The sequence below is a fragment of the Oreochromis niloticus genome, linkage group LG9 (assembly GCF_001858045.2).
Source record: "Oreochromis niloticus isolate F11D_XX linkage group LG9, O_niloticus_UMD_NMBU, whole genome shotgun sequence".
Lineage (NCBI taxonomy): Eukaryota > Metazoa > Chordata > Actinopteri > Cichliformes > Cichlidae > Oreochromis > Oreochromis niloticus.
Genome location: NC_031974.2, coordinates 15,197,390 through 15,223,844, shown reverse-complemented (window position 1 = coordinate 15,223,844; position 26,455 = coordinate 15,197,390). Strand labels below are relative to the sequence as shown.

Here is a 26,455-nt window from a genome sequence, read left to right as displayed (position 1 = left end):
ATTTTGTTCAATAACTTGTGCAGTGAACGTTTCCTGTTCCCACTCTGACCGTGTACAACATGTATGGATTTTCATAGAGCTCGCTCTTTCGTGTTTGAAAGAGAAAAGAAGCAAAAAACCTGAGAGAAGAACAAACAAAGTGATCCTGCAGCAGCAGCGGCGGCGGCGGCGGCAGTAGAGGAGCTGTGGGAGTCTGGATCACACAGAGGTCAATTTTAAACACAGCTCTCCGGTTCCCCGTGTGTGAAACCAAAGAGTCCGTGGTGACATTTGTCAGCAGATGGTGTGGAACCAAACCCCTCACCAGCTAAAAGCTATCTGTGGTTACTAATTGCTGACCAGGGCCTAATTACCTTAATTAATGGCTGAGGTATCTTGGGGCCAGATTTGTGGGGGCTTTTATCAGTATCAATGCAGCTTAAAAGGTCCCGCAGGAGGCCTGAGGAGTGCGCAAGTCCCGCGGGTGCTATTCCTGGACTAACTGCAGACACATCACAGATGGATCCCGTGGCATTAGTACAGGACGGCATGTTTGGAGAGAGGTATCTGATACTTACAGATCATAAGAAGGACTCACTAAGTACATGTGAGGGTATAGGGGGGAGGAAAAAAAGGCTTTTCTTGCATTTTTTTCCTCTTTTTCCTCTGGACATTTTTTCCTACTCTTCTCTGTCATACACAAGGCTGTTTCCTGAATTACACTGCCGTAATTCACAATGAGAAAGTAGACTTAGCACCTTTTGCCACAGACCGTGGGGGGTTTTGTTCAGTGAGCTCTCACTGTGAAATTAGCCCTGGTACTTTCATTTTCCAGCTGCAGTGAAATGGTTAAAAGACACAGATCAGCCAGTATGGAAATAGAACTGATTCAACAAAATCTGCTGCTGCTGCTTCCCATTGCTTTGCTCTTCACCCATCCAGGAAAAAAAGAAGAAGAAGAAATAAAAAAAAGGAAAACCCTCCCCTCTTTTCTCTTCAGCCACCCCCCTCCCCTCTTTTTCTCCTTACTATCCCCTCCGCCTCTCCCTTCCCCCAACCCCGTCAGGCACCTTGTCCGCATCCGAAGAAGGCTTGTAAGTTTCGGGTGCATACATTTCTTTTGATGATATATTGTCCTGGTGCGGAATTTCATTTACTGCCGCTGCCCTTTGCTGAACCTGTTGCTAGTCAGTGAGCACGATAAGCGTATAAGTAGCATGCTACTTCATTCATCATACATCGTTCTGGGCTCTCAAATATCTCATATGCGATTCAGGAAGAAACTACTAAACCGGCACAAAGGATCCCACCAGGATCAGCTGTGGTTCCATTAAATGCTGTGTGCAAAAATAAAGCACACTGGGCCGCTTGTTATCGTTGCGTCTACAAAACATTAGCCTTCATTTTGTGGTGTACACATTGTTTATGTAGCAAGGAAAAGAAAAAAAAGGGGGGGGGGGGGGGGTGTATCTCAAGTGCTCAGTGCTCATGTAGTACATAATTCCATTCACATTGCATTTTGAATGCATGCATTTTGAAATCTGTTTTTTCCCTCAGTCATAGTGGCTGCTCTGTGTTGTATTAAACAGCATTAATAATCACAAGAGGCTCAGTGTCACTCAGAAGTCTCCACATCACTAAGGCAGACAGTGTTGTGCTGCTGGGCATGTTGTGCTGTGTGAAAGTGCTTACACGCTCCCTCAGACAACCAAAGGGAATAATTAAAGACAGAAGATGGAGGCAGAAGAATGGAAAGCAAATCCCATTGTTTGGGGTTATTTCATCCCACTGAATTTCTTTTTCTCACTTTCTTTTTGCTCTCTTCTCACATTCCTCCCCAAATGCACTGTGGGTATGTGGCACGTTATCAAAAGCATATGTAAGCGAAGCAGCGCAGAACAAAAGCCCTGTGATGTCCTCCTCATACCCACATTGTCTTTTGATTATTCTACAATCATTTTTATATCTGTGTAAGTTGGGAAGGAAGGGAAGGCTTAATAACCCCATAATATACAATACTGTAGCTGCTCAGAAGCCACAATGCAAGATGTGCTCGAGATGATTTGGAAACAATCCTGCTTAGTCCTCTTTTTAATCTAATGGAGTAATTCTTCAACCCCTCAGTATTCAAGTTGTTACCAAAATAATCCACAATGAAATTCAAATTTAAGGTGAACTAGACTATTAGGGCGACTCTACTCCACTCCATTTCTAGAGCAGTAAATGCAGCCCCTCAATCTCTTTCAGCTTTTACTGTCAGTCAGAGAGCACTCAGTCATCTCCGTGCATCAGGCCCGCAATATTGATTTTTCCACCCACTGAAACAGCCGCATGAACATAAATTTTGCATGAGGCTTTTACTCGCGGCCTCCGCTTTGGTCTGACGACACATGATGGGACCATGAACACGCTGTAATAACCCGGTCTGTCCTGCCAGGCAGACAGGCTCTTTTCAGGAAGGGGGAGCGTGGGTGGGGGGGCTCAACACCTTCTGGACTTTGAAGGACAAAAGCAGGAGACCCCATACTGGGTTTCACTGCATTACATACTGTTTATGTGGAGTGTGTTTGAATGGAGCCTGAAAATATCTCAGAATGTGAAGGTTTGGTCATAAATGAAGCCGTTATAGTTGCTTTAGACAAAATAAAGTATTTCTTTTATGTATTTAATGAGATTTTAATGAGACAACTATAAGAAATGTTTGAAACTAGGATTAGTGCAGAAAGTTTGCCACTTAATTTAAGAAACTTTCAAGCAAAGCGAGATAAACTAATTAGTCGCTTTGGTTTAATCTTTAAAAACCCTCACCTGTAAGATCACTGCACAAAAATGAAAAAATAAAAATCTTAAGGATTGAAATCAGAGGGAAAGTAAATTCGGTCTCACTCTTTTTGCTTAGGACCTCCTGGAACTTTGTCGGGACCCCCCCCCAGAGGTTCCCGGACCACACTTTGGAAATCAATAACAAAGCGTAAGCAACACCAAAAGGGCAACGTTATCGAGCACACAGGGATTTTCTTGTATGTGTAACAACTCCATGGAGAGGATTTGATTCTTTGAAATGCTTCCCCCAGAGTGAGAATCCTGCAACACTGCTTGATATTGCCTTGCATCACAAAGTGAAAGCATTATCTCTGGATCCCTACAAGCGATGTGGTTTACTCTCCAAAATCCTGTAACTGCGACTCCGCTCAAATCTTAACTACCTATATTTTTTTTCTCTCTCGTTCTCTCTCTTTCTTTTTGTAGTCGCTGAGTTCCTCCTGCAGCTGAAATGCTGATATTGCCTGCTGTGGCTCTCTGAGTAATGTTTTTATTCAGTAGTTCTCGAGCTCCTTTAACGTTTCATTTTCCACGTGTTCATTCCAACCATTGCCAACGCAGGTATCTATTCTCCATCCCCTTAACGTGATTACCAGCTGTATGCACTCGCCGGTGAAGGAATGTAACACAAATATGCTGCAAGCTGTAAAAAAAAGAAGCTCTGAGTGAGAACGTGTTTGTTTTTCTAAGCCTTTTTCTTTCTAACTCTAGCTTAACTTTTATTTCAGGGATTTAAGCACAAATATGAGATGCTTCACTTGATTATTTCCATTTTTTGCCGAAATACCAAACTACATTGTTGCGTTTCATGGCCTTTAAAACTAAATGGGCCACTCAATGATTTGTAATTTCTTCACTCAAGAAAAGAGACGTTATTAAAGCCAGCTGGTTGCTGCACGGAAAAATCGTAGTTTTTTCTGAAATAAAAACCTTCACTTTAGCAGCAACATGTACAAACGCACTGAACAACTGACAAGCAGTTTGCAGCAAATAGATAAAACTAAATAGAAGCAAGCCTGAACAGGTGGGTCTAAAGTTTATTACTAAAGGTATCAGCGGTGTCCACAGATCTCAGGTCCAATGGAAGGGAGTTCCTCAATCGGGGGGCCACAAACCCAAAAGCACCGTCACCTTTTGTCTTTAAGTTGGATCTAGGTACAGCCAACAAGTATTGATCAGCAGGCATTAGAGATCTAGGCAACAACAAAGAATTAATATATAAAACTTTAATTAGCATTGTTATCATAGTCTCCAGTGTATGAGGTGTAAACAGACTGCTTTTAACCATAAAAATAACCCTTACACAGCAAATTACTGTGAGTAAACTATACGCCTTTACTATACACAGAAATCACAGGGGAAAGTTTCTCCTTTATTATTACTTTTACTTAAGGTAGATTTGCTAATAAGTATTTCATACTTTTACTTTTTAATACAGTATTAGTATTAGAGTTTTCAGTACTGATGCCTTTATTTGAAAGTCTAAATCAAGGGTATCAAACATAAAGTCCAGGGGCCAGAATTGGCCTGGCTAAGACTCTAATTCGGCCCACTGGATGTGCTTTAGAACAAGTGAAGGAAGGTACTGAATTAATTTTTGAAGTTTTAACTGTATTTTCATAAGTTTTACAGCTTTTCCCACTAATAAAGACCTTTCCAACAGCCGTTCATACTAAACCAAAGCAATTAAGTGACTGATAAACAATTCAGTGACATAAAAATTCATGTTTTCACTATTTACTATATACATTTTATATTTTTACAATGGGACTACAATGGGGGAAAAGAAATAGGAGGTTTTATGGGTAATGAACTCTTCCTGTAATTTTACATGTGAATTTCTAACAATTCAAGTCCAAAGAGTCATGCTGACAGATTTCTTTCTTTACTACAGCAGCATTTCTTGATCATGTAGAGAAACTGAGACACACTGCTGAAATTGCACTGCTAAACTAAACATTTACCTAAACTTCTGTACACTGACACAAAGGGGAGTTTTGCTGGTTCGGCACATTTAAGATCAGAGTTTATGGCCTGCAGTGTCTTAAAAAACTTATTTTAAACCAACCATTGTGTTAATAAATTTTAAGGTGAATGATTGTAATGAGTCTGTGCTACTTATTAAAAAAGGAAGCAATGATCCTCAGGAATGATCCATTATTCCTTTATTCATAAATAGTAAATGTAAGTCTAATTTCTACTTGATTCAGTGATGCAGGTCCTTATATTAAAGCTCAAGTCAGAGTAAAACAGTTGACGCAATTTTATAACATATCGTGTTTCATGCAAGCAGTGGTCCATTGTCAGAAAATTAGATAGATGTAGGTGAATTTAAATGTTAGTATGATAGTTATGATAAGTGGATTGTTTTAAGCAAGTCAGATTTTCATTTCGAACTCAGTAGGCACCAAATGAATGCTTTATGAAACGTAAGAAAGTATTTCCAGACTCTGATGAAGCTATAAAATATTCTAGCATGTATACTAAATTCAGGAAGTTTAAGATAACTGACCTCTATTGTTTGCTTTTCTCATCAGTATGGCCTTTAGGAAACAAAAATAAATGTTTCCTGTGCTAAACTGTGTCCATTTTTTACACAAATTCATACCTTTTGTCATTTATCAGGTTAATACTAAATGCTCTACCTCTGATGCCACTTTCTTTCTTTCTTTTCATCTTTCTGTGTTTTAATAAATCACTTTTGAATTAAAAAAAAGACAGACAGAATGACCAGTAATAGAAATAATTACCTTGACGCGTAATCAGTGTTATGAAAGTGAACTAAAAGTTAACATTTCACCAAGGAAATGAGCACAGAAACAGTGATGTTATCCCCTTCATCAGTGTGCGAGCGCGCCGATCTAATCCACAGAGTAAAAAATGACCTTCCCTTGACCACCTTCATAATTACCAGATCTCATAGAGTCTAAATCTCCTTACCTCCAGTGGAGTAATTATCAGTGTGACTCACTGAAAAGGCAATTGAGACAGTGGTTTATGGACTCCCATAGAGGAACGTGAGGCAGAGCAGTAATGGGGAGCTTGTTTGTCCCCCCCTCACCTCTCTCGTCGGAGAATGACAGCCGTGTTTAGAGACGAGAGCAGTTCCTAAAAATACAGGGTGGGTCACATAGGACAATTTCATCAACCTGGAAAGACTCCTCTGTAGCTTCTGATTAGCTCTTAATTTACTGCACTCGTCTCCTAAGTGAGGCTAAAGACATCCAGATAGCACAGCAGCAGTTAGATGAAGAACTTTTTCTTGGCTTTAAAGGAAGAGATGCATATGAAAGCCAGTGTGCATGCATGAATACACAAAAGGTACCATTAGATTTTATTCAGTCCTAAAACTCAGTACATTCTGTCCAAGCTTTGTGAACTATCGTTTCCTTTTTGACGGCAAGAAATCCTGAATTCCTCCAACATGAGATGATCGTCTCCGACTCCTTCTGTCCGTACTTTATGCAACACAGATCACGTGCGGTTTGATAGAATGAATGATAGTCAAAGTCCCTTTGTGTAGACGTGATTGCTATGACCCTGCAATCACTCTTCATGCTGGCCTTGCCCGGGTCTTTTCTAAGCGCTATAACATGACAACCACCTATTTTTTGCTTTTCAGAAAGGCTAAATGCATCAACAGATGTTTTCATATTTCATTTAACTCGAAAAATGCACTGTGGAAGTTAGGATGACACGATACCAACAGGTAGCCAGACTCATTTACATATGCACAAACAAGCACACAGGCAAAAGGTGTATAAGGCAACTCAAGGGAAATAGTTACAAAGGCAGGTGTTGTACATCGGGAGGAAAACAAGGAGCTTGAATCAGCCCCAGAGAGAAAAGTGCTGTAATAGGTGGGTTGGCAGTGACTACTGAGATAGCACTGGTAATGAGAGAGCAGACTGCCCGCCCTCCCACCCCACTACTCAACCGCACAGGAAACAAAAATAGCATTTTGTCTGACGAACGAGCCGGCTTTGACCTAGCCTTTCGACCTCTGACAATCAGTCTCGCTTCGTCCTCCACTACTTCACAAGCCTGGGCCAGGACAGTCAGAGATAACAGTTGATTTCTACTTTGGCACTAAAGCAAAAAAAAAAAAAAGAAGAAGCTCTGAAAGAGAGATAGCAGACAGTTTCTCAAAGCGCTGAGGTTGAAGGCCTGAGACTTCTCAGCGCTGGTGTCTCGGAGTCCCAAATGATTGTCGTTAAAAGTTTAAAATTGAGTTTCGCTTGCATCTGATCATAGCGCCGCATGATCTGGCTCATTCCTCATTAGAAACATTAACATAGGCAAGTTGTGACAACACTGAAAGTGAGACCCTTGCTCTTCCACCCCTCAGGCGCGATGACTAAGTGGGAGCGCTGACTGCATCGCAGCAGACGAGAACTAGTGAATATGAAACACAACAAAGAGACAGTGGGAGATATAATGAGCTCTATAGGATCCCGGCACCCTTTTGCCCTCTCTCCATCACAAGTGAAGCTCCCGCTCTCATCCTCGGCCCTGTGTCTGCTGGAGGAAGGAGCACAAACAATTAGCTGAGACAAGCTGTTTGGATTATGTGCTCAACCAAAGCAATCAGACAGCTGTGGTTAAAAGAATGAGCTTCAAAATGCCAGTTGCCCAGTTAGAGAGGAAGGGAGGGTCAGTGGTCCTGACAGTCTTAACAAGATGACAGAATTTATAAAGCACTGCTGTTAAAGAATATAGTTACCTGCAGTGTAGCCCTTATAATAAGGCCACATGGGGCTTCTTCCATATTCCCTCTGTATTTGTTTTCTTCTGCTTCATATTCTTTTGTTGTGCCTCTTGTTCCTTGGCGTAATGGTTGGCGCTGGAGGAAATTCTTCAATCGTCTTTGATCTTCGCCTGGTTTCGATAATTTTTTGACAGAAATCTCATTTTGCCCCCCTTTTGTTTTCTTCGTCTTTGTTCCCTTTTATTCCATCTTTAAATGGGGCTCAACATTTTGTCGTTGTGAAGTTGCAAAGGAAAAGAGCCGGTCCTGTCAGGGGCTCAGCGCTTGCTAGACAACTTGCCCCAACATTTCAAGTGCGAATTGGACTCTTGCCGTTTGCACAGATGATATATAATTCATGGTGGGGGTGTGAGAGAGGTGTCAATGTGTCAGGAGGTAGAAGAAATGTAAAAGTGTGCTGTTTACTGGCCGAGAGATGCCGGCTCTCTTTGGCTGGGCTTCTGCAGAGTGAGGAAAGAGGAGGATGATCTGATCTTCATCAAATGTTCATCTGTGCCTGTCCTGGAGACGAAGTGACCACGCTAATCAAAGACTTGTCTGCCCTGATGTTTTATTCATCTTTTATGAGACAAGCATACTTAAATAATTTAAGTGCATTGATTCGGTGTGTGTACAAGCTTGTCTACGATGTGTTCACAATTGCTGGGCCGTATTATCAATAGATGTTCACAAGTCATTTTTCTGAACCAGTGTTTGTTATCAGGGCCTTTGTGTTATAAACACTGTAAATATTTAGCTTAGCTTAGTTCAGTGTTGTATGTTAATATAGTATAAATACATTATCTGCTACACTTTATATGTAATTCAGAATGATATCACAGTTTACACCCTAGTTTGTGGATTTTTAGTTTTAAAGTAAGAACATTTGACTTAAAAGAGGCAAACGTAGTTAATTTAGTTATTAATAGAAGTTTAATTTAATTATTTGTTTAGTCTTTACTTTCCTAATTCTAAAAACAGGAAGTGTATTTTTCACAAAGCCTGTTAATTTAGCTTGTTTAGACAGCATATGCTTTACTCAGCATAATTACCTTGCTTTTTAGTACATGAGATTTTAAAGACCGATACCGATATTTGGTGATTTAAAAATCCGATATTTTTTTCTTTCAGACACACAACGCAGAATTATGTGCAGTAATTTATTAGTGTAGTCTAAGATAACGACACTGCAGTTTAAAAACTAATTTTGCTGTTACAACAACTCACGGATTGTTCGTTTACCACCGCCCGATAGTTCTTGAATCAACTGATTGTTGTGGTTGTTGCAACCCAGAGACATATTGTAGAGTGCCCTTTGGTGGGCAAACTATGCAACATCAACAGTTATAGCATGATTGAAGGGTGTTTTTCCTCTTCACTTTTTACATTTTCATTTTTTTGGATGTTTTAAGCACTTTGAGGTGACTGTTGTTGGGATTTGTAAATAAAACTGAATTGAATGGAATTGAAATGCTAATACTGAAAGATCAGAGTCTACTTTCCATCCAAAGAAGTTGTAGATTTTAAAATTATTTTTTGACTTTTTTTAAGAACTGAAGCGGCTCTATAGTGCAGTGGTTTACACTTTTGCCTAACAAGCAAATGAGGCTGAATTCAATTTTGGGAGGAGAAACAAACTCTTTTGTGGGTTGTGTTAAGAAGGGCAAATCAACCATGCAGAGCTACCTGCTATGGTCACCCTCTTCTGAATAAGTGAGCAGCTTAAAGTAACTTTACCTGTGGAAACAATTACATAGGGCAGAAATGTCTTTTTATTGTGCACTACACTGTAAAAAGCTAGATGAAATATCTCCATACAGATCAGTCCTGTCTCCACTAAACCCAAATTATCTTTTACAGCACAGAAACAGTCAAATGCTGATTTCACTCTTTTCTTTTCTGTCTAAGGCTGTGTAGCATCACCGAGCAGTCCACAGCAAAAACACACATAAACAGTCTGCTGGAAGTCAAGTGTAGCAATGATATGTTCTGATATGTAAAGTTGAGATTTGTTGTTTTTAAGCGGTTTAACTGTCAACATTTTAGGACATACACAGGTTTTAAAAAGTCTCTTCTATCCATCACATCTGTGTGTAAACTCAGTTTGTCCTTTCTTCTGTTTAGGGTGTGAAGGTCAGCTTAGATGTTGTTGTTTTTAGCCCATTTCGCACATATGGTGTTACGGTTGATTCCTTTAGTAGAAATCATTCGTTGTCTGTGTTGTGCTGTGGCTTTCGTCTGACATTCAAACATAAAGTGTGTGTTTGTGTGTGTGAAATGACAGAAGATCCACCAAGTTGTGTATTTGGGTGTTTGGAGTGAACTGCACAGCGTTCACACCAACATGTTTTTACATTTGTTTTATGTCAGGTGTGCTCTCTGGGTACTTGGTAGTATCTGCATGTCTGATATAGCTGCAGCTTGAGTGTTAACTGATTTTTTTTTTAAACAGCATAAAAATTTATAAGCATTTAAATGTTGGAATTAAGTTCTAATGGCACGCTATTATTGGATCCAATTAGTTAATGGGTTTATTTCTGAACTCTTCCAGAGAAGATGGATGTCTCTTTCTTATGAGATTTTGAGCCATTAAACCAAAGATTCTTTCTTTCTCCGAGTGACAATGACGACTTTTGGCTCCGGAGAGCAATTATATCAGTCAGGCTTGATAGCTTTGTCCTCCAACTAGCTAAATTGAATTCAGTGACTCCATCATGCAAGCTAAAAACCCAGGAGGACCTTGTTGTGGCTCCATGCAATTTACATCTGTCTTTCACTGTTTACCCTATGCATCCCACACTCTATGTGTGCATGTGATTCTGTCTTTGGTGTGAAAATATTCTTCAGATAATGAAGGCCTCTTGTTTCTGTGCTGAAACACTTCTGCGGCGTGTGGCTCAGACACTAGGAAGAATCAAACTCCTGTCCTTTCATCAACAGCTACCTCATCACTGAACTCCCAGCTCCAGCACCTGCAGCAGCTCCAACAGATGCAGCAGCACCACCACCAGCAGCAGCAACAACAGCAGCAGCAACAGCAACATCAGCAGCAGCAACAGCAGCACCACCATCACCAACAGTCTCACTCCCATAACCAGAACCAGCTGCCATCCCAGCATCACATGACCCCACCTAGCCAGCAGCAGCAGCAGACCTCCGTCCCGTCTCCAGGCTCCACCTGCTCCTCCACCTCCGGGCAGCCGCAGCAGTCCCCGCCGCACCGACCCAACCAGTCTCCGGCCCGCAGCCTCCCGTCGCCCGTCACTCCACCCATGCCTTTGCCCGTGAGTCCACAAACTAACATGTATTTGTAGAAAACCACAGGTTCAGCTTCTCCTCTCTCTAAAACAACTGCTAATTCAGCACACTCCATTTGGATTTTTGGCTGGAGGTTGCTGGAAAATTGATTGCTAAGCCCCAGATACGTGAAAAATGTCTACTCCCTGGCGAGTTGATGAGTGGTTGGTGGAGGCCACTTGGTGTCACTAGGCAAAATCGGATCGGTCTCAAAGACATATGCTGTGTCAAGGACATAGGCAAGTGGTTGGTGTCGTTGGATTAAATAAATCGCAAAGAAGGTGCAGCAGCAAAATCCTCCTTGTGGTTGCTTTGGTCGCTAGCAGATTCACATGTAAGATGGTGACTTGTCTGCAAAGTCTCTCTAACAAACTGGAAATGGAAAACCACTTAAACTAGCATGTTATAAGCTTTTACTTTGAAGGGGAAGTTGGCAAGCTGGCATCTTCCTTGCAAACTACATCAATCTTCTAGTAACCAAAACAATCATAAGGAGGTTTTTGGTGCCGCACCTTCTTTGAGATCTATTTATTCCAGCGACAGCAACCACTCGCCAACCATTCAGGGAATATACATTTTTCCTTGTCTCTACAGGTTGCCAGGGGGTTGCCAACTGGTATGACTGAGGGTAGATCTAAAGTGGATTTGGCACTTCTGATTGGTTTAATCCAACCTGTTCACCTACATCATTACTCTTATATTTACTTGGATTGAGGTTTCATTTTTGGGCTTTATTAGTTCTGTTTTGGTTTAGAATGTAAATATTTAAAGGCTATTTTAAATTACATCAGAACAGTCAGAGTTAAAACTTATTTACTATCATGTCACTGCCGTTGCCCATTAATTTGTTCTTTTTATTAATACAGATTATCTACGTCAACCATAGTAACAATAGCTCTGCTCATTGATCTTGCTGTAAGGCCAGGGAGTGTTTCTTTTTAAAAAGAAAAGTGCTTCATGAGCTGACACGTGCATGTGAATCGCATCATTGCGGCCTTTACCAGCAGCTGTATACTCGGCGCTCGATTGTTTGTCTGCAGATGATCTTTATCAAGTGGTGTCCATGTGGACCTATTAGAATATGCATGTTTTTATTGAAGCCTTGACGCACTTGAGCACATCCAACCTCACAGCCAGGCGAGACGCATTAATCGTATCCTGCTGCTGCAGATCGAGGAGGGATTCTGAGGTTATCTATCCTTAGGCTTTCCAGTCGTAATCAGTCCCTTAATCTTTGCTGCTCTTCCCACTCAACCTCCTTTTTAGTCACTTTGTCTGTCCATCCATCTCTGCCCTTCTGTCCGTCTGCCTGTCACTGTGTGACGATAATAACCTATTTTATATCCCTGTGGTTTCATTTCTGGTGGAGACTGGCCAGGGTCGCCTTTCTGTCCCTGGTCACATTCATCAGCGTCAGACCCTTATTGGGTTGTGGTGCAAGCTTCTTTATGGCCAGGATGAGTTGGGCTATTTGTTTCCCCTCGCAGCCCTCTCCGGCCCTGTCACGGCCTAGTGAGACTCAGCAGGAAAAACAGCCTCTGGATTTAATGGGCTCCAAAGGCTGGCCGCTACATCGCACCAAACAGGCTGTCCGGTCTGACTGTGGATACAAGAGCTCCTGACCAACATACAGATCCACACATTAAGCCTGCATCAGACAGTGTGTAAACACCTTAAGTAACAGATACTCTTTTAAGCTTTAATTTGCTAGGAAACCACCACTTGGTTAAATTTCCAAGAATCTGAACAAGAGCAGCAGAACCATTGTTATCTTGAAACAAGCTCACTGCGTGTCTGAGTTCCCGAGCTTTATCGAGGTGGTGTTTCTGTAGAGGAAGCAGGGTTGCTGATTACGATGGCTGAGGACAGACCTTCTTTGAGGGGGCCAGAGGGGCCACATCAGGTATCATTAAGATATTGCCTCATCAAATAGGATTATAGTGTGTGTGTGTGTGTGTGTGTGTGTAGAAGAAGAAGCAAAATGGCCATAAAAGGTTTAGTTTCTCTGGGTCATTGCTGGGATTTTCAAGGAGTGGGTTACACAGGGAGGGGCTCTCTGAAGGACAGGCCGCGGCCTCAGCACCCTCTCATGGCTGCAATAGGATTTAAACAGCAGCTCCGCCTCCCTCCGCCGCTTGGGTCAGTGATTGGATTTTCAGTCCCACGTCTCTGTTTCATTTATAGAAGTTTTTAAATTCAAAGCAACTCCCTGAGTGGAGACTTTCTCGTGCGCACGTGAGCACCGTCACCCCGATCGTGCTTTTGTATGTTTTAATGAACAGCACAGAAGGGCATTTCTGGTGTTTCTGTGTTTTACCCAGAGGAACCAGTGTGTGCAGTAAAGTGGAGTCATAATTACCATAATACAATGAGCATTTTGCAGATAACACCCCTATTTCCTACCGTCATTATTCAAACAAGTAGAATCACTCAGCCATTCAACTATTTGCAGAAAAGACTGCGCAGCACCGCAGAGAGACAAACACTCATTATGTTCCAATTAATGTCCCATTGTAATTCTCTTCTCATGGGAGGTGTGTGATATTCTTTGTAAACTCACAGAGAAGAAATCCTAAGCCTTCATTACATCCCTGGTGTTTTTGAGGGTTTGGCATTTTTTAATTTGTGAGTCAAATTTCATTAATTAGCTCATTAATACTGGTATTAGACTACAAATCGTACGGCAGCAGACCGAACCCCCTCGAGTCGGTGTTTTAAACTTATATTAGTGAAGCTAATGTGGTTAAATGAAGGGAGAATTTACCTTCCTACACCTTTCACACTCGCTATCTGCAGCTCCCCAACATGCAGAGTGCAGTCAGAGGCAGCCTGGAGCTGCCTGAAATAGCCACCACAGTGATGACAAATAGACAGAGGAAGATTATGAAATTTGCTTAAGTGCGTTAATGGGCTGATTGTGGGAGCCCGCTGGATTTTGCTGGAAGTTGATTGATTAGAGCTGCGGGTTTTCTCCACGCCCGGAGAGCTCAGGGATTTGACGGGGTAAAGGCGCGCCAAGTCTGTTACACCGGAATTGATCTTAATTAGATCTGAAAGACCTGCCACAGCAGAATGGTCGCGGCGATTAAAATGAAAAACAGGAGAAATTACTGATCAAATTAATCATAATGTCGGGCTACAGCTGTAGGTCTGGTGTAATTTGCCACTCCAGTGAGTTACATCAGCCCAGGCAGGGGAAAGGAGAGGCAGTACATACTGATCCATGGCAGCGGGAAGCTTAGGCCAGCCTATCAAATGTCTTATTCCAGTTCGTCTGCCCGGACCCTCCTGACCCTGCTGCGCCATCCAGCGGAGGCCCGGCATCCGTCTCTTTGTGCCTCTAATCTAATTAGTTGCTTTTTATTGCCCCTTTTTTTTTCTTCTACATTATGTCTTCCTCCATCCAGAAACTGCACCCTCTACAGTGCTGCTGTTCTTGTCATGGCTGTCTTGTCACCGGCGTGTTGTGTGTTCACTAATAGCTTCTGACCTTGGTCCAGTGTCTGGCTGGCTGGTTTTCGGGGGCCTGGCGGAGGTGGAGGCGTCCTGTCTTCCTCCTCCGTCAGACTCCCGCCGTCTGTCTCTCTCCCCTTCGTAGTCGTCTCCTTGATCGCTGTCAGAGCCCCACACTGGGCCTGTCCACTCTCCATCCACACACTCATAGGGGTAATTACAGCCTAGGGGCCTGCCTCCTATCCCTGTGCTCCACAATTTACCACCAAAGCGTCCACAGACATCTCTCTTCTTCCCCACTGCACCCCGACATCACAAGACTGCAGGGCCTCAACCCACAAGTGCTGCAATTACCTGAGTCTCTCCTCAATCCTTTTCTCTCTCCCTCTCCTCTCTCTCTCCCCCCCTCCACGCTCTCCTCTCCACCCCTTTGGCTCCCTCACTATTCCCTGGCAATCAGCCTTCATTAGAAGCCTCTGGTGAAAACCCATCGTCACCAAGGTCAGCCGCTGCCAACCACAACGGCCTTTCAGAGGCCTGGCTGTCTGCACTCTCCATCTTTCCTCACCTCCTTGCCATCCTCCCATTCCTCCTCCTCCTCCTTTTCCTCCCCATTCCTGCTCACTCCACCATCCTCCTCAAATCTCGGGCCCATCACTGCTGCTTTTGTCTCCAGCTGAGGCCCCTTCAGACACTCATGTCACTGTTTTCCGCTGCAGTGCACTTTTACTTATGTCAACCACTGTTAAAATCACCACTGTCCAATTTGCTCCAAATGTCTCCCTTTTTTTTGGGGGGGGGGCATTTTTCCCATTATATTATCATGTGTATTAAATGAGTCTTGCACATCGATTAATTGATTTTCCAGATCAGCTCCGTGCTCATTGAATTTAGCAAAGAGGGAGCCGCCGTCATTCTGCAGGATATTAAATCAAAATTAAAATGACATGCTTAAATGTGGGCCCAGTGGCGCACGCTGGGCAGCGTTTACGTTAACAGGGAAAAGTCTATTCTCGCTCTTAAATGATGAAATAAAAAGAATTACAAAAACACATTATTTGAAATTATTTCTTCCAGTAAAAAGTCTTTTGAGTGTCTTTTTGCTGCCAGTTTTGGCGAGAAAGGTCAAATTAAAGGAAATGACAATTAAAAAGACCAGTTTAAAAATATTTATGCATGAGAATAAAAGTTGGGGGTTCTTCTCTTTTAATTTTACTTTCATGTAAAAGCTTTAAAGTGTCCTCACGTCCTGGCATTATCCGCAATAACACCTGTTTTAAATCCCCAGATTTCAAATAAAACTTTTAAATATATACTCGCGGTATATGATGGCAGGCTGTGTGTTTAAATGGCTGCTGGTAGCTGCGTGGTTTTAGAGCATGAGCGGGCCCTCAGCTCTCCAGCAGCTCAGCCTAGCCTCTTATTAATGCACAGGAGATCCGGCTCTTAAGAAGGCAGAAAATTGCCTTACATAACAAGCGCTCCACAATTTAGAAATACAAATGTGCACTGTTGACTGAAGCAGAAAATAAGACTGTTGCCCATCAACAGCACCACATTTCATATGAATAATTATAAAGCATGGGAGCTAGATGAGGAAAACAACCTGACCATGACAGCTCTACTACTTTTATTTACTTCAAATGAGGGATTAGGCAGGGAGAAAATCTAGAGACTTAAGGAGCGACGATGAGCCTTGAATTTCTAAATAAGGCGAAAGTTAAATTTATCATATTTCACAAGGATCCTCTGGAAAACTGTGAGGGCACTTTCACTTTTAAAACTGCACCCACATTGCACCTTGCACTTACTTTTTGGCTTTTCTGGTTTTGTTGAGTTTTCAGAGCTCGCCAAGTTGATATTTCCGTCACTTTTTCTTTTTTTTTCTTTTTTAAAATCTGCAATCCTTCTAAGCCTGGCCCCATTACTCTCGAGGTGGGCAGAGGGCTTGCAGCTCAGACACCCAGCAGAAAGGCACAGGTCCCTGATCAGCCCACATGGACACTGGGGGCAACACGCATTAGACGCCCACAGGGGAGCCCTCAGATGGAGCACCGAGCTAGGGCTCACCTAACAGTGGAAAAGGAATAGGGTTTCTTTAATTATGAGGCAGGGCTGTGACATTGAGTTCCCCCCTTTCTCCTCCAGCAGCCTCCCAGACACCGTCTAAGTGCTCCGCTCCGCTGAGGAGGCCAGTCCCCCCGCGGGGCGCGATTCCACTGCCTGTAATTTCTGATGCCCATTAGTGACCGCAAACAGAGCACCGGGCTCACACGAGGAATACAGCTGCGCGGCTCTGCCACGCTGTAAAAAGGCCCTTTTAATGCAATGTTATTGCATTATACCCTCCTCATAGAGCAAGTCAAAAGTCCCATTTGTGGTCTCTGCAGAATATTATCAGAAATTCTTCTCTGCAGTGTTTCCAGTCGTAGTAAGCCGAGGCTGGATTTGGTGTATATTTTTGTAATATGAAGTGGGCTGTGTGGGTTTAAATTCCTCTCATTTGCACCTGCACTCTATGAGGAGCTTTTTTGCATTTTCTCCCAACCCCAACCCCCACCTCTTCTGTCTACCTGCCCTTTTTCATTATTAGCGGGAATGTACAATTGATGGGTTTTGTAAATAGACTCAACTGGAATCCAAGAAAAGTGCACTTCCTTGAGTCAACTCCTCAAAGGTGGGGGGAAGCCTTTTGAAGTCGAAACTGAGATAATCAATACAAATACGGCGGCATATTTCATCAATTCACTTCTCCACTTATGCTGATTTAGCTCATGCCAACAACTCTGTATTTATTTCTTTTTTTTCTTTTTTGGGGGGAGGGATGCGGGGGGCAGCAAAGGAGACATGGACGGAGGGGAGGGAGGGAGGGTGGTGGATTTATTGATCAAGGGTGACCACATCTTAGCCACAGAGCCCCTCTCTCGTGATTAATCTTAGGGCTCAGAGTTGGCCAATGACACATGACAGGCCTCCTCCTCAAACTCCTCCATTTCTCTTCATTACTGGCCGTATTTTTGGACACCACAGTGGAGAGTAATCATTTACCTTTATTGTGTTTATAAAGCTGCGGCATGGATGACCCTTCCTATATTGAATTGAGGACATCAAAAGATCACTGGACATTGATTAGGAAGATATTAAAGTCATTCAAATGCTATATTTATATGTCAAACAACAGCAGAGTGAAAAGAGATGCCATTTCCACCTAAACGAAAAGCAATGGGATGTAATCAGTCCAGTGGAAATAAAACTCAAGAATCAAGAAATATGGTTTATTAAACATTGAATATTTGAGGTAATGCTCATCTAAAGGCTGAGAAGAGTCTTTGTTGATTCTCCACAGTCGGATCGTCTAATGATTTGATTTTTCATTTTCTCCCGTGGCCAGGTACCCACTTTAAGAAATCATAGCCGGAGCAGTAGTATATTTTCCCGCAACGCTGGTTGCCGCTGTGATTTCCAGCCCAGCGCTAGTATGGTACAGAAATAACTGCACCAAATATGTCACATCATGAGCTGAAATGGTCAGCACTTTCCTGTAGATACTTAATCACCAAGTAGTTTCAAATTTAATACATCTGGAAACAGCTAAATATTATAGATCATTCTCCAGGAAGAGGAATAGTGTTGGAGGACTGTAGTATAACTTATATTTTTACTCTCCGAGTGTCCCCTAACCAGTGGAAATATACTGCTGTGGTGATTAATGACAAGGAACCCGCTCTGAACCGCCGTGCCTCACAATTATCAACAAATGGGCTGGAGCAGATTTTATGTAATGATTAAAGCTGCTGTTAATTTCACATGAAGGTAATGAGCGGGGAGATTGACGGCCACTGTCCGACACTCCATCATCCCTTTATAGTTAGTTTAAACGTTTTCACGACTCTTTTCCTCCCTCATTTGCATTTCGCCTCATTAGATATGGCCATTTCTGAGACTGCCCGCGATATCCATTTCCTGGAGTTAATGCATTTTATTTGATCAGCCAAACCGCCTCAGTTAACTAGCTGTCATTCTGGTCTTCCATATGACATCACTCCATTAGCACCCACCGTGCCACCTCGGCCACCTCCACGTCCACACCCGCTGCCACCACCATCCCTACGCTGCCTTAAGCAATTACAATGGCCGACTGTCACCGGATGCAGCGTTATTGTATTTTGCTGGGTGTTATCTGCCCCAGTTGTTCTATCTGTCTTTCACGTTCCAATATTTCTCCTCAAAAATGGCTCTTTTTGGGGTTTATTTTTCACAACGGCTGGAGCTGAGGCCCAGTGGTGAGCAATATTTGGCGCTGGGAGGGCTCAGAGTGCACGACCACGGTGCGAGGCCCCCGCCAACCAAGGGACTAGAGGTGTTTTGGAGGGCCTAATGGCATTTTGATGTTCATAAGCACAGCGGATGTGAGGAAGGGGAGGCAGGGAGGTGGGGGAGAGGCTTTTTTTGGGGGAGGAGGGGAGTCAGCAGAGGACTGTCAGCGGAAGACTTGCAGAGTCCTGACAGACACAGAACGTGTTTTCTCATGTCACAGCTGATTACATTCACTCTGGAGTGGGAAAAGAGCAGGGAGGAGACAGAGATGTGGGGCCAGGACGGACGAGGGAAGCTTCCATGTTGTTCCAGATAAAGGACATTCTCCTCATACAGAAACAATAGTGGTATTGACTGATGATTTACCCTGCTGGGTCCACTTTGATTCAGCTGTGGCTGGATGATTGAGGGTAAAACTTTCCGATATTTTTGTAGATGCTTGTTTCTACCTGTAAAAAGTTTGTATGTAACCACTTTCAGCATCAGGTCACTTCTTATATTCTCTTTGAAATTTCCCTGTTAGGTTAAACGCATGTTTGATTCTTTTCTTGACTCACAGATGAGCAGAAAATACGCTTCGCACAAATCCCCGAGCCCGAGCGTAGACAAATCTCCCCCCCCCCCTTGCTTGCACCTCCACCACTTGTCCATTTATCTTTGCTCTTTTTTTGTCTAGTGCCGCCCCGAAAAGGAAAAAAAAAAAAAAAGCAATTAAGTTTAAAACGGCCACATGAAAAGAGCAAAAACCAAGAATAAACTCCAGTGGCTTCGTGTCAGACGATTTTAGTTTCCAGGGGTCTCTCCACGGTTTGCGGGGACACTATTTTTCCCTCTATTCCTGAGATTACACGGGTTGCTGCACCAGGTGACCCTCATGGTCAAACAAGGCGACGGAGAGCCTGGCGGAGTTTAAAGACTCCCCCCTTCATACCGAAAAAGATGCATTTTTAACAATTTGCAGGATTTTTTTTCCCCCTGCCAGACACATTTATTTTGTGTGTGTTTATCCCCGTGTATCCTTGCAAGTTTGCCTATATTAAACCAGGAGAGCGAAGCAGCTGCAGAGGGCTAAAGGTGACAAAATGTTGTCACATGATATAATGGAGGCTTTGAATTTGCTGGCCTGAATTTTACCCTAAAGCTGTTAGTTGTTTTTTTAAATAAACACACCGACGTGAGCTTATTTCAACACTTGCGTTAAACCGGAGCATCCCGATCTGCCAAAAATCTTCTCAGACGCCCTTTTTCGTAGCGAATGAAAAGAATAAACCACAATGGTTAACATGCAGGCTCTACAAACTGGATGATCACTGTTTATCTCTTCCAACACATGCAATCAGTACAAATGCTAGGCCAGCTCTGTCATTTTGTGCCTCCCGCCGAGTTGTTGAGAAGAGTCACCGTGGCGGAAAATCACCTGTTTAGGTGTTGAACACCGCCTCGCCTCTCCTTATTCCTTGCTCTCCTTCCAACTGCTATCCATATTATCCCGTGCCAGAGACGCGGCAATAAAGCCTGCTCTCTTTTCACCTAGATTTACCCGAATAACATAGCATCTGAAAGGCCTATCATCGAATGAGGCTCAATGATAATATTTCAGATAAATCTGAAAGCTTCTCCAACAACCCATCACTCACACAATGACGCCGAGCGCAGCAGATTTTCAGGCAGACTCTGGGCGTGCTCGCCTGAGCAGATCACATTATCTGTGTGTTGATCTGTAGCCTCTGTTTAACTCTGTTTAACTGACCGTGTTGGCTCTTCTCTGTGTCCCCATTCACAATCGCAACGCCCTCAGTGCTGTGTTTTCACCCACACGGCTCAAAGAACTCTCAAGTCAGCATTTTACATTCACAGCCTGCCTCACCTGAGCTACCACAGCGGCCGGAGCAGCTTTCATTTCTTCTTCAGGTAGACGAGGGGAGGAGATTGTCTGCCTCTCAGTTTCTCAGTCTCACTACAAGTCGCTTCATACTTGTGGTATTTTTCAGGATTAGCAGTTTTTAGGCTTTACTGAGGATGATAATGTGGGCGATAATGCTGCTTTGCGTGTGTTCTGTGTGAAAGACAAAGCTGGTCAAATATATATGCACTGTGATCTCCATTTCTTTTATTTTTTGTTTGTTTGTTTTTGAAAAGACATTTTAAAAGTCAAGAAAGCACTACTGGGAGCAGCATGCTAGAGGAGGATGTGGAGCTGTTTTAGCTTTCATGTGTCACCGACTTTTCAAAACATTCTCGACTGATTCTCAAAGTTTTTCCACAACAATCATCAATTCACATTCGCCTTTGAGCGTATACGAAGTCAGCGGTGATGACTCCTTTTTATCCGTCTTCCAGGAAAGCATTACTGCTGTTATTTTTTCATCACAATAAAGCTACTTTTGCTACGAATCTCTCTACAATTTTTGATTTTGTATAATGATAGTAATAAAGGTAAAAGTATAATCAAAGGTTTTCCAGACACAAAATTGGGCTCCATACGGCACAATTGGTCCACACATAGTTAGTAGGACAGAGAGTCTGTCTTACTTTACTTAACAGAAGAATTTTCCTGTTATTTTTTTGCCTATATAATTAATAAAATTTCATCTTATCCTATCGAGACTCTTCATCCTCTTATGGGGACATTACATTTTGGCTTTTCTGCCTCTTATACTTGCTTCTAATCAATAAATACAGTTTTTAAACAATGGTGACTGCACTGTGCTATGCTGTAAAATAAACCCACTGTTCCCATCTGAGGACAGTGTCTGTTTAAATTTGATGCTCAGTTTTTATCTTTATAAGGTCCAACTAATGCCAAATAGCTAGAGGAAATTATAAATGCACCCCAAACAAGAGCTCAGGGCTCAGGAGGATAAGTTTGAGTAAATTAAACCCCACTTAAAAGTTGCATCTGGAAAGCCAAAACCTGTTTAGTGGGAGCCAAAGTTTTCTGTACATAGAAAAAAAAATCCATGTGTAATATAACCACTTACACTTTTATCAGGATATGCCATTTGTCAGTACAGTCACCGTTATAAATCAGGTTTTTCCTGGGTTATATAGGAGCCTCTGGGGGGCTACTTTGTACCTAAGCACAATCGGTGTGTATGCAGCAAAGGCAGTGAGTCTGTGTTACTCGAAAGAAAACTGTGTTTCCCTGTTATTTGTGACTGTCTGACAAAATGAAACCCAATTAACAAAACTGGTTAAATAACAATAATGTTGGTTTTATTGATTCTAAAAATAAAAATTAAAACATTTTTGCACGAAAAATCCTTTAAATATATGTCACTTATAAGTAGTCACGTATAAAACCTAATTAATTGCTTACACTGCCAAATGCTTACAGCCCCTTGAGATTAATAATCTGCACATGAAATTTAAATTATAATTTATCAGTGTTTAGCAAGGATGTGGGTCAAAGGGCAGTTCAGTAAAAGCAAATGCATCTTTTAGAGAAAATATAAGAGTAAAGTCTTACTTTCTTGTTTTTTATCTTCTAATGGGGACATAATGGAGATTCAAACATACTAAAAATGACACATTGTGTAAGAAATACTGGCTGCCATATGATAAGTACATGCATCTCCCATTGTTGCGTCTTAGTTTAATAAATCTGTACATTGATGCTCTTTAATGTACCAGCACTGTAAACTCAGATAATCCTGCCTGTAGTCGATGTGCTGTAGCTGTGCTGCTTATGTTAGTCTTTATTTCAGCTTGAATTCTCTTATGCTACATATATACAGCTAAAAGTAGGCGCGCAGTTTTTCAGCGTTTTGAGATGTTCAGATATCCAAAGGACAACTGCTGGACACATAAAAGACAATCTTGCGATTATCGAGGAAAAACTGGATGACTTTCAGACGAGAGGAGGCAATATCAATCACGGCCAATTTGAGGCCACCAACATGAAATATGATTTCATAAGACAAATGCAGTGTCATTCTTAATGTGCTTAACCTTTACTGTCAATGAAAAAGTATCGATCGCTCGGTGGCATTTTTTCATCATTTGATTTCGAAAAGTGTAATAATATATATATGGTGGTGGGGTAAGGTAAAAGATGAATGGCGACTGGGTGATCTAAGATGAACAGAGCTGAATTCGCTGCAGAGAAAGTGTGGAAAAGTTGATGTTTCTGGGGAGACTTTTTGTCGCAGCATGCTGTATTTTAAATCTTGTAAATAAACCCTGCTTTTAATTTAAACATGTACCCGACCAGCATTAGCAGCGGGGAGCGGGCATCCTGCTTCTTAAGCAGTGTTTCTATTATTTCTCTATTCTGTTGAGTAATTGGGAGGTCTCCTATCTCTTCTTGGTCTTTGATCTACTTACTCAACCTAATAAGACTTTGCTCTGCTGCACTACAACCAAATCAGCAGTGCATTTTCAGCCCCCTAATAAGTGGTTAGCTTGATTTATATGGGTAATCTCAGCAATGTGGCAGAGCTCTACAACCTCTCCCTGATGCACCGAGCCTCTTTTCACAACCACAGGCCAGACCAGATGAGTCCATTACAGCGAGGGCAAAGACGGTCATTTTAACCCTCCTCTGCTTCAGCTGTAACAGTGAGTCAGAGGATTTCTGAGTCGAAGCATATTGAAGCGGTTTTACGATACAGTGATGCATGGCCACGCCGCCTGGCTCTATTGTGAGAGCGGGAAACTGTTGGGTCATTGCTGCGGGTGGAAAGACTCGGCTCGGCCCGTGGGGAGCCCCGGGGGCCAGAGAAAGCACTTAGAGTGGTAAAATGGCCACTTATTCACAGCCGCCCTCCTGTTTTCGCTGCTCCTCCCTACCCTCGAGCCTCCCACTGGGTCCAGGAGCACAGACCTCTGGGAACTATATGATGGACTGTGTAGCCCTCACTGCTGGACTATTCAGACCTCACTGCAGTTGGCCTATTCTGGCCCCACAAACAATAAACAAAAGTGTGAAGCCTGTAAACCTGCATCTGTAGGAATCTTTATTGTTCTGTAAACATCTGCACTGGTGGCATCAAACAATGTCTTCGCCCTCTCCAGATGAATCCTCTGGCCAGCCAGGCGGCGGTAGCGGCAGCAGCAGCCATGGGATCCATCGCCGGCTCACAGGTGTTTGGCAACGCCCTGTCAAACCTGCAAGGGGCCACCGGGCAGCTGGTCACCAATGCACAAGGACAGGTGAGTGCAACGAGCTTAAATATAGGGCTGAATAAAAACTCCAGAGAGCTCTAGAAGATGCTGGGAGTTCATCTTTCACATATAAAAAAGTGCAGCTCAGAATAAACTGTCTGATCTTTCCATGCAGACTTCTAGTAGCTATTCTTAAAGTTGTTTGTCTACAATCCAGTAGCCGCCCCACATCATGTTAAGCATTTTGGAAATAAACAAAGCCCTTCCTTCTTTTATCCTCACGCGCAGCAAAACGCTGACCTTGTCATATTCACAGGGTGGCTGCAGAATTGTTCCATCAGTAGCCAGAGGCTTGAACGATGATGCTTGTCATTGCAGGGCCTTATCTAATGAATCATCTTATCTCAGGTGCACACAGCACATATTAAAGGAAGACTGTATGGACCGCGTGCCCTTTCGTGCCACACAGTGTTATTTACTTTAACCCCTGTTTCATCGCTGTTTCACACTTTTACTGTATGCTGATGTTGAAGCATTTCTTAGCACAAAAACATGCTGGATTTTAAAATTAACCGACCGCAGGAGCATTTCTGAGCCACCAGTTCGACCGCGCTTCACTGCGTATAGTAAAGTGTGTCCGAACTCTTGATGCTAAACGTTGCTAATGAGACAGTATGGACTTCCCTGGCTCACAAGGTGCCTGGAGCACTGGGAACAGATCACTGTGGATATGGACTTGACGGGATGCTCTGTGCTTTTGTAGTGTCTTGGTGGCTGACACTCCCTGACATAATCAGGTCACAGAGACGGTCAAAGCCTTAGGCTACATCCTTTGCTCCCCACCTCATTATTCCGCAGCATTATTCAGACGGAGGGCTCTGAAACATGCACTGCCCTATCAGAAGGTCCTGCCCCTCCTTCCCCCCAACCACAGAAGATATTATACAGGCTAATGCATACCTCAAACAAGGCTGGAGGTCCAACAAACTCACACAGCGGCTTTATTTTGTTTTTACTAGAGAGCAGCTGTTATCTTTAAGATATGTCTTAAACTGAATTTAGGGACAAGTTATGTGTCATATCTGTAATACATGAGTAAAAAGTTACCTTTCCTTAAATTTAAAACGTGCTATAGTCTCTTAATTCCTCTGCCAACTCTTCCAAAAGACCTTTTCATAAGCAAGCGGTCTGAAAACCTTGAGAGGTGTCAGACCTGGTGGACGTTTGGAGTTCAGTATGTTTTTAAATCTTAATTATATTGGCCCAAGCTTTTTTTTATTCTCCAAGGGAAATCAATGAGGCTCTTTTATCCTGACTGCCTCTGCAACAGTGATTAACAGCTGCGGATAAAAGGCACAATTATTAAGTCACTGTCACTCCTCAGATCTTTTTTTTTTAAACAAATCTCTGGCCGTTTTGTGAACCTCTTCTCTTCGGTGCAAATTCTTTTCTCGCTGTTTTAAAATGCGGTTAAAACTGCATTGAGCACTGGGGACATTAAGGGCTGTTTCCTGACTTAAATCCTTGGAACGACCCTGGTATGGTTGGGACAGGTTCCTTGGCTTTGTGCATGAACATCTTCCCTCATATTCTCTCCCAGCATCTTCTACCTTCTGCGTCATGTGCTGACGCAACTGGTAAGAGTTGCACCTGCTGTTAACCTGCAAAGCAAGTTAAAACAGGTGAAGCTGAGCCACAATACCATATAGAGTTAATTGTATATGAATACAGGAAATAAAGATAGAATAGAGACAGATAGGAAACAGGAAATATCTCCTGTACAGTGCACCATTATTAGTCTGCTGTTTGAAGCTTTAATTTGCTGTGAGTGCTAGCTTTCTTTAGACTTGTATGTTGACACAAGTCCAAACTTCCCAAACATTTTCCTTCCCGAGTTTCAATTCACTGCATGAACAGTGGTGGAGAGAAAATGGGCAGAGATATTGCCTGGCCACCATGGCTAAAGACACAGATTGCCCTGGCCGGAGAGATGAGATGGCATTTCTGCGGAAACAAGAGCAGCATAATCTTAATGAGTTCTGCTGGGTGGATAGAAGCACGTTTCTCACATGTCATTCCACGAACTGGAAAGGGAAGCAAACATGGGAAGCCAAATAAAGGCGAGAAAACGGAAAGACATGCGAGGAGAGGGAGTTAGCAGTGAATGAGAGGAGTACCTGAAGGCTGCTTATTTATGAAATGGTTGTGTGATGAAAGAAACCGACAGCTGGACATTTTAAAATAGGAAATGATTTTATTTATCCATGAAATTCAGGCTAGCTGTAGAGTAAGAGAATTCCCTTCTGGTTGCTTCAGGGGACTGCAGGTTTGGAAGTACACAGTCGGAAAACATGAGCAGAGCAACTAAATATATTGTCGTAATAACTTTAGTAATTGCTAAAAACACTCAAACACAGGACTTTAATTATGCTGTTGACTAGATAAATTAGTTTGTCACATGAAAACATTTTCTAGCTTCACTACTAGAGTAGCTTTTGGTGAAACATAGTTCAGCTCCCTCCCCCTGCTCTTTAAGCCGCCTTTCTTCTGATTGGCTGTCCCTTACAAACAGAAGATTTGAAGAGCTGGTGGGTGGGGCTTCTATGCTCACTGCCAGAGATATTCACTCATTCATTAACATGTGTGTAGAAGTATGTTTTTGGAAAAATGTACCTTTTCATTTGTGAAACGTGCACCATTCAGTTTTGTTCACACCCTTTTACTTATGCTTGC

At 42.7% G+C, this 26,455-nt stretch overlaps 1 protein-coding gene across 3 annotated transcripts in view; it reads left to right on the top strand.

The window, feature by feature from the left end:
* pou6f2 (POU class 6 homeobox 2) overlaps positions 1-26,455 on the top strand; it is a 78,796-nt gene that overhangs the window by 35,776 nt on the left and 16,565 nt on the right. For all 3 annotated transcript variants that reach the window (XM_025910126.1, XM_025910127.1, XM_025910128.1), the window contains 2 exons: positions 10,490-10,833; positions 23,633-23,770. In XM_025910126.1, coding sequence (XP_025765911.1) covers positions 10,490-10,833; positions 23,633-23,770 — 482 coding nt within the window. The remainder of the gene's footprint in view (positions 1-10,489; positions 10,834-23,632; positions 23,771-26,455) is intronic.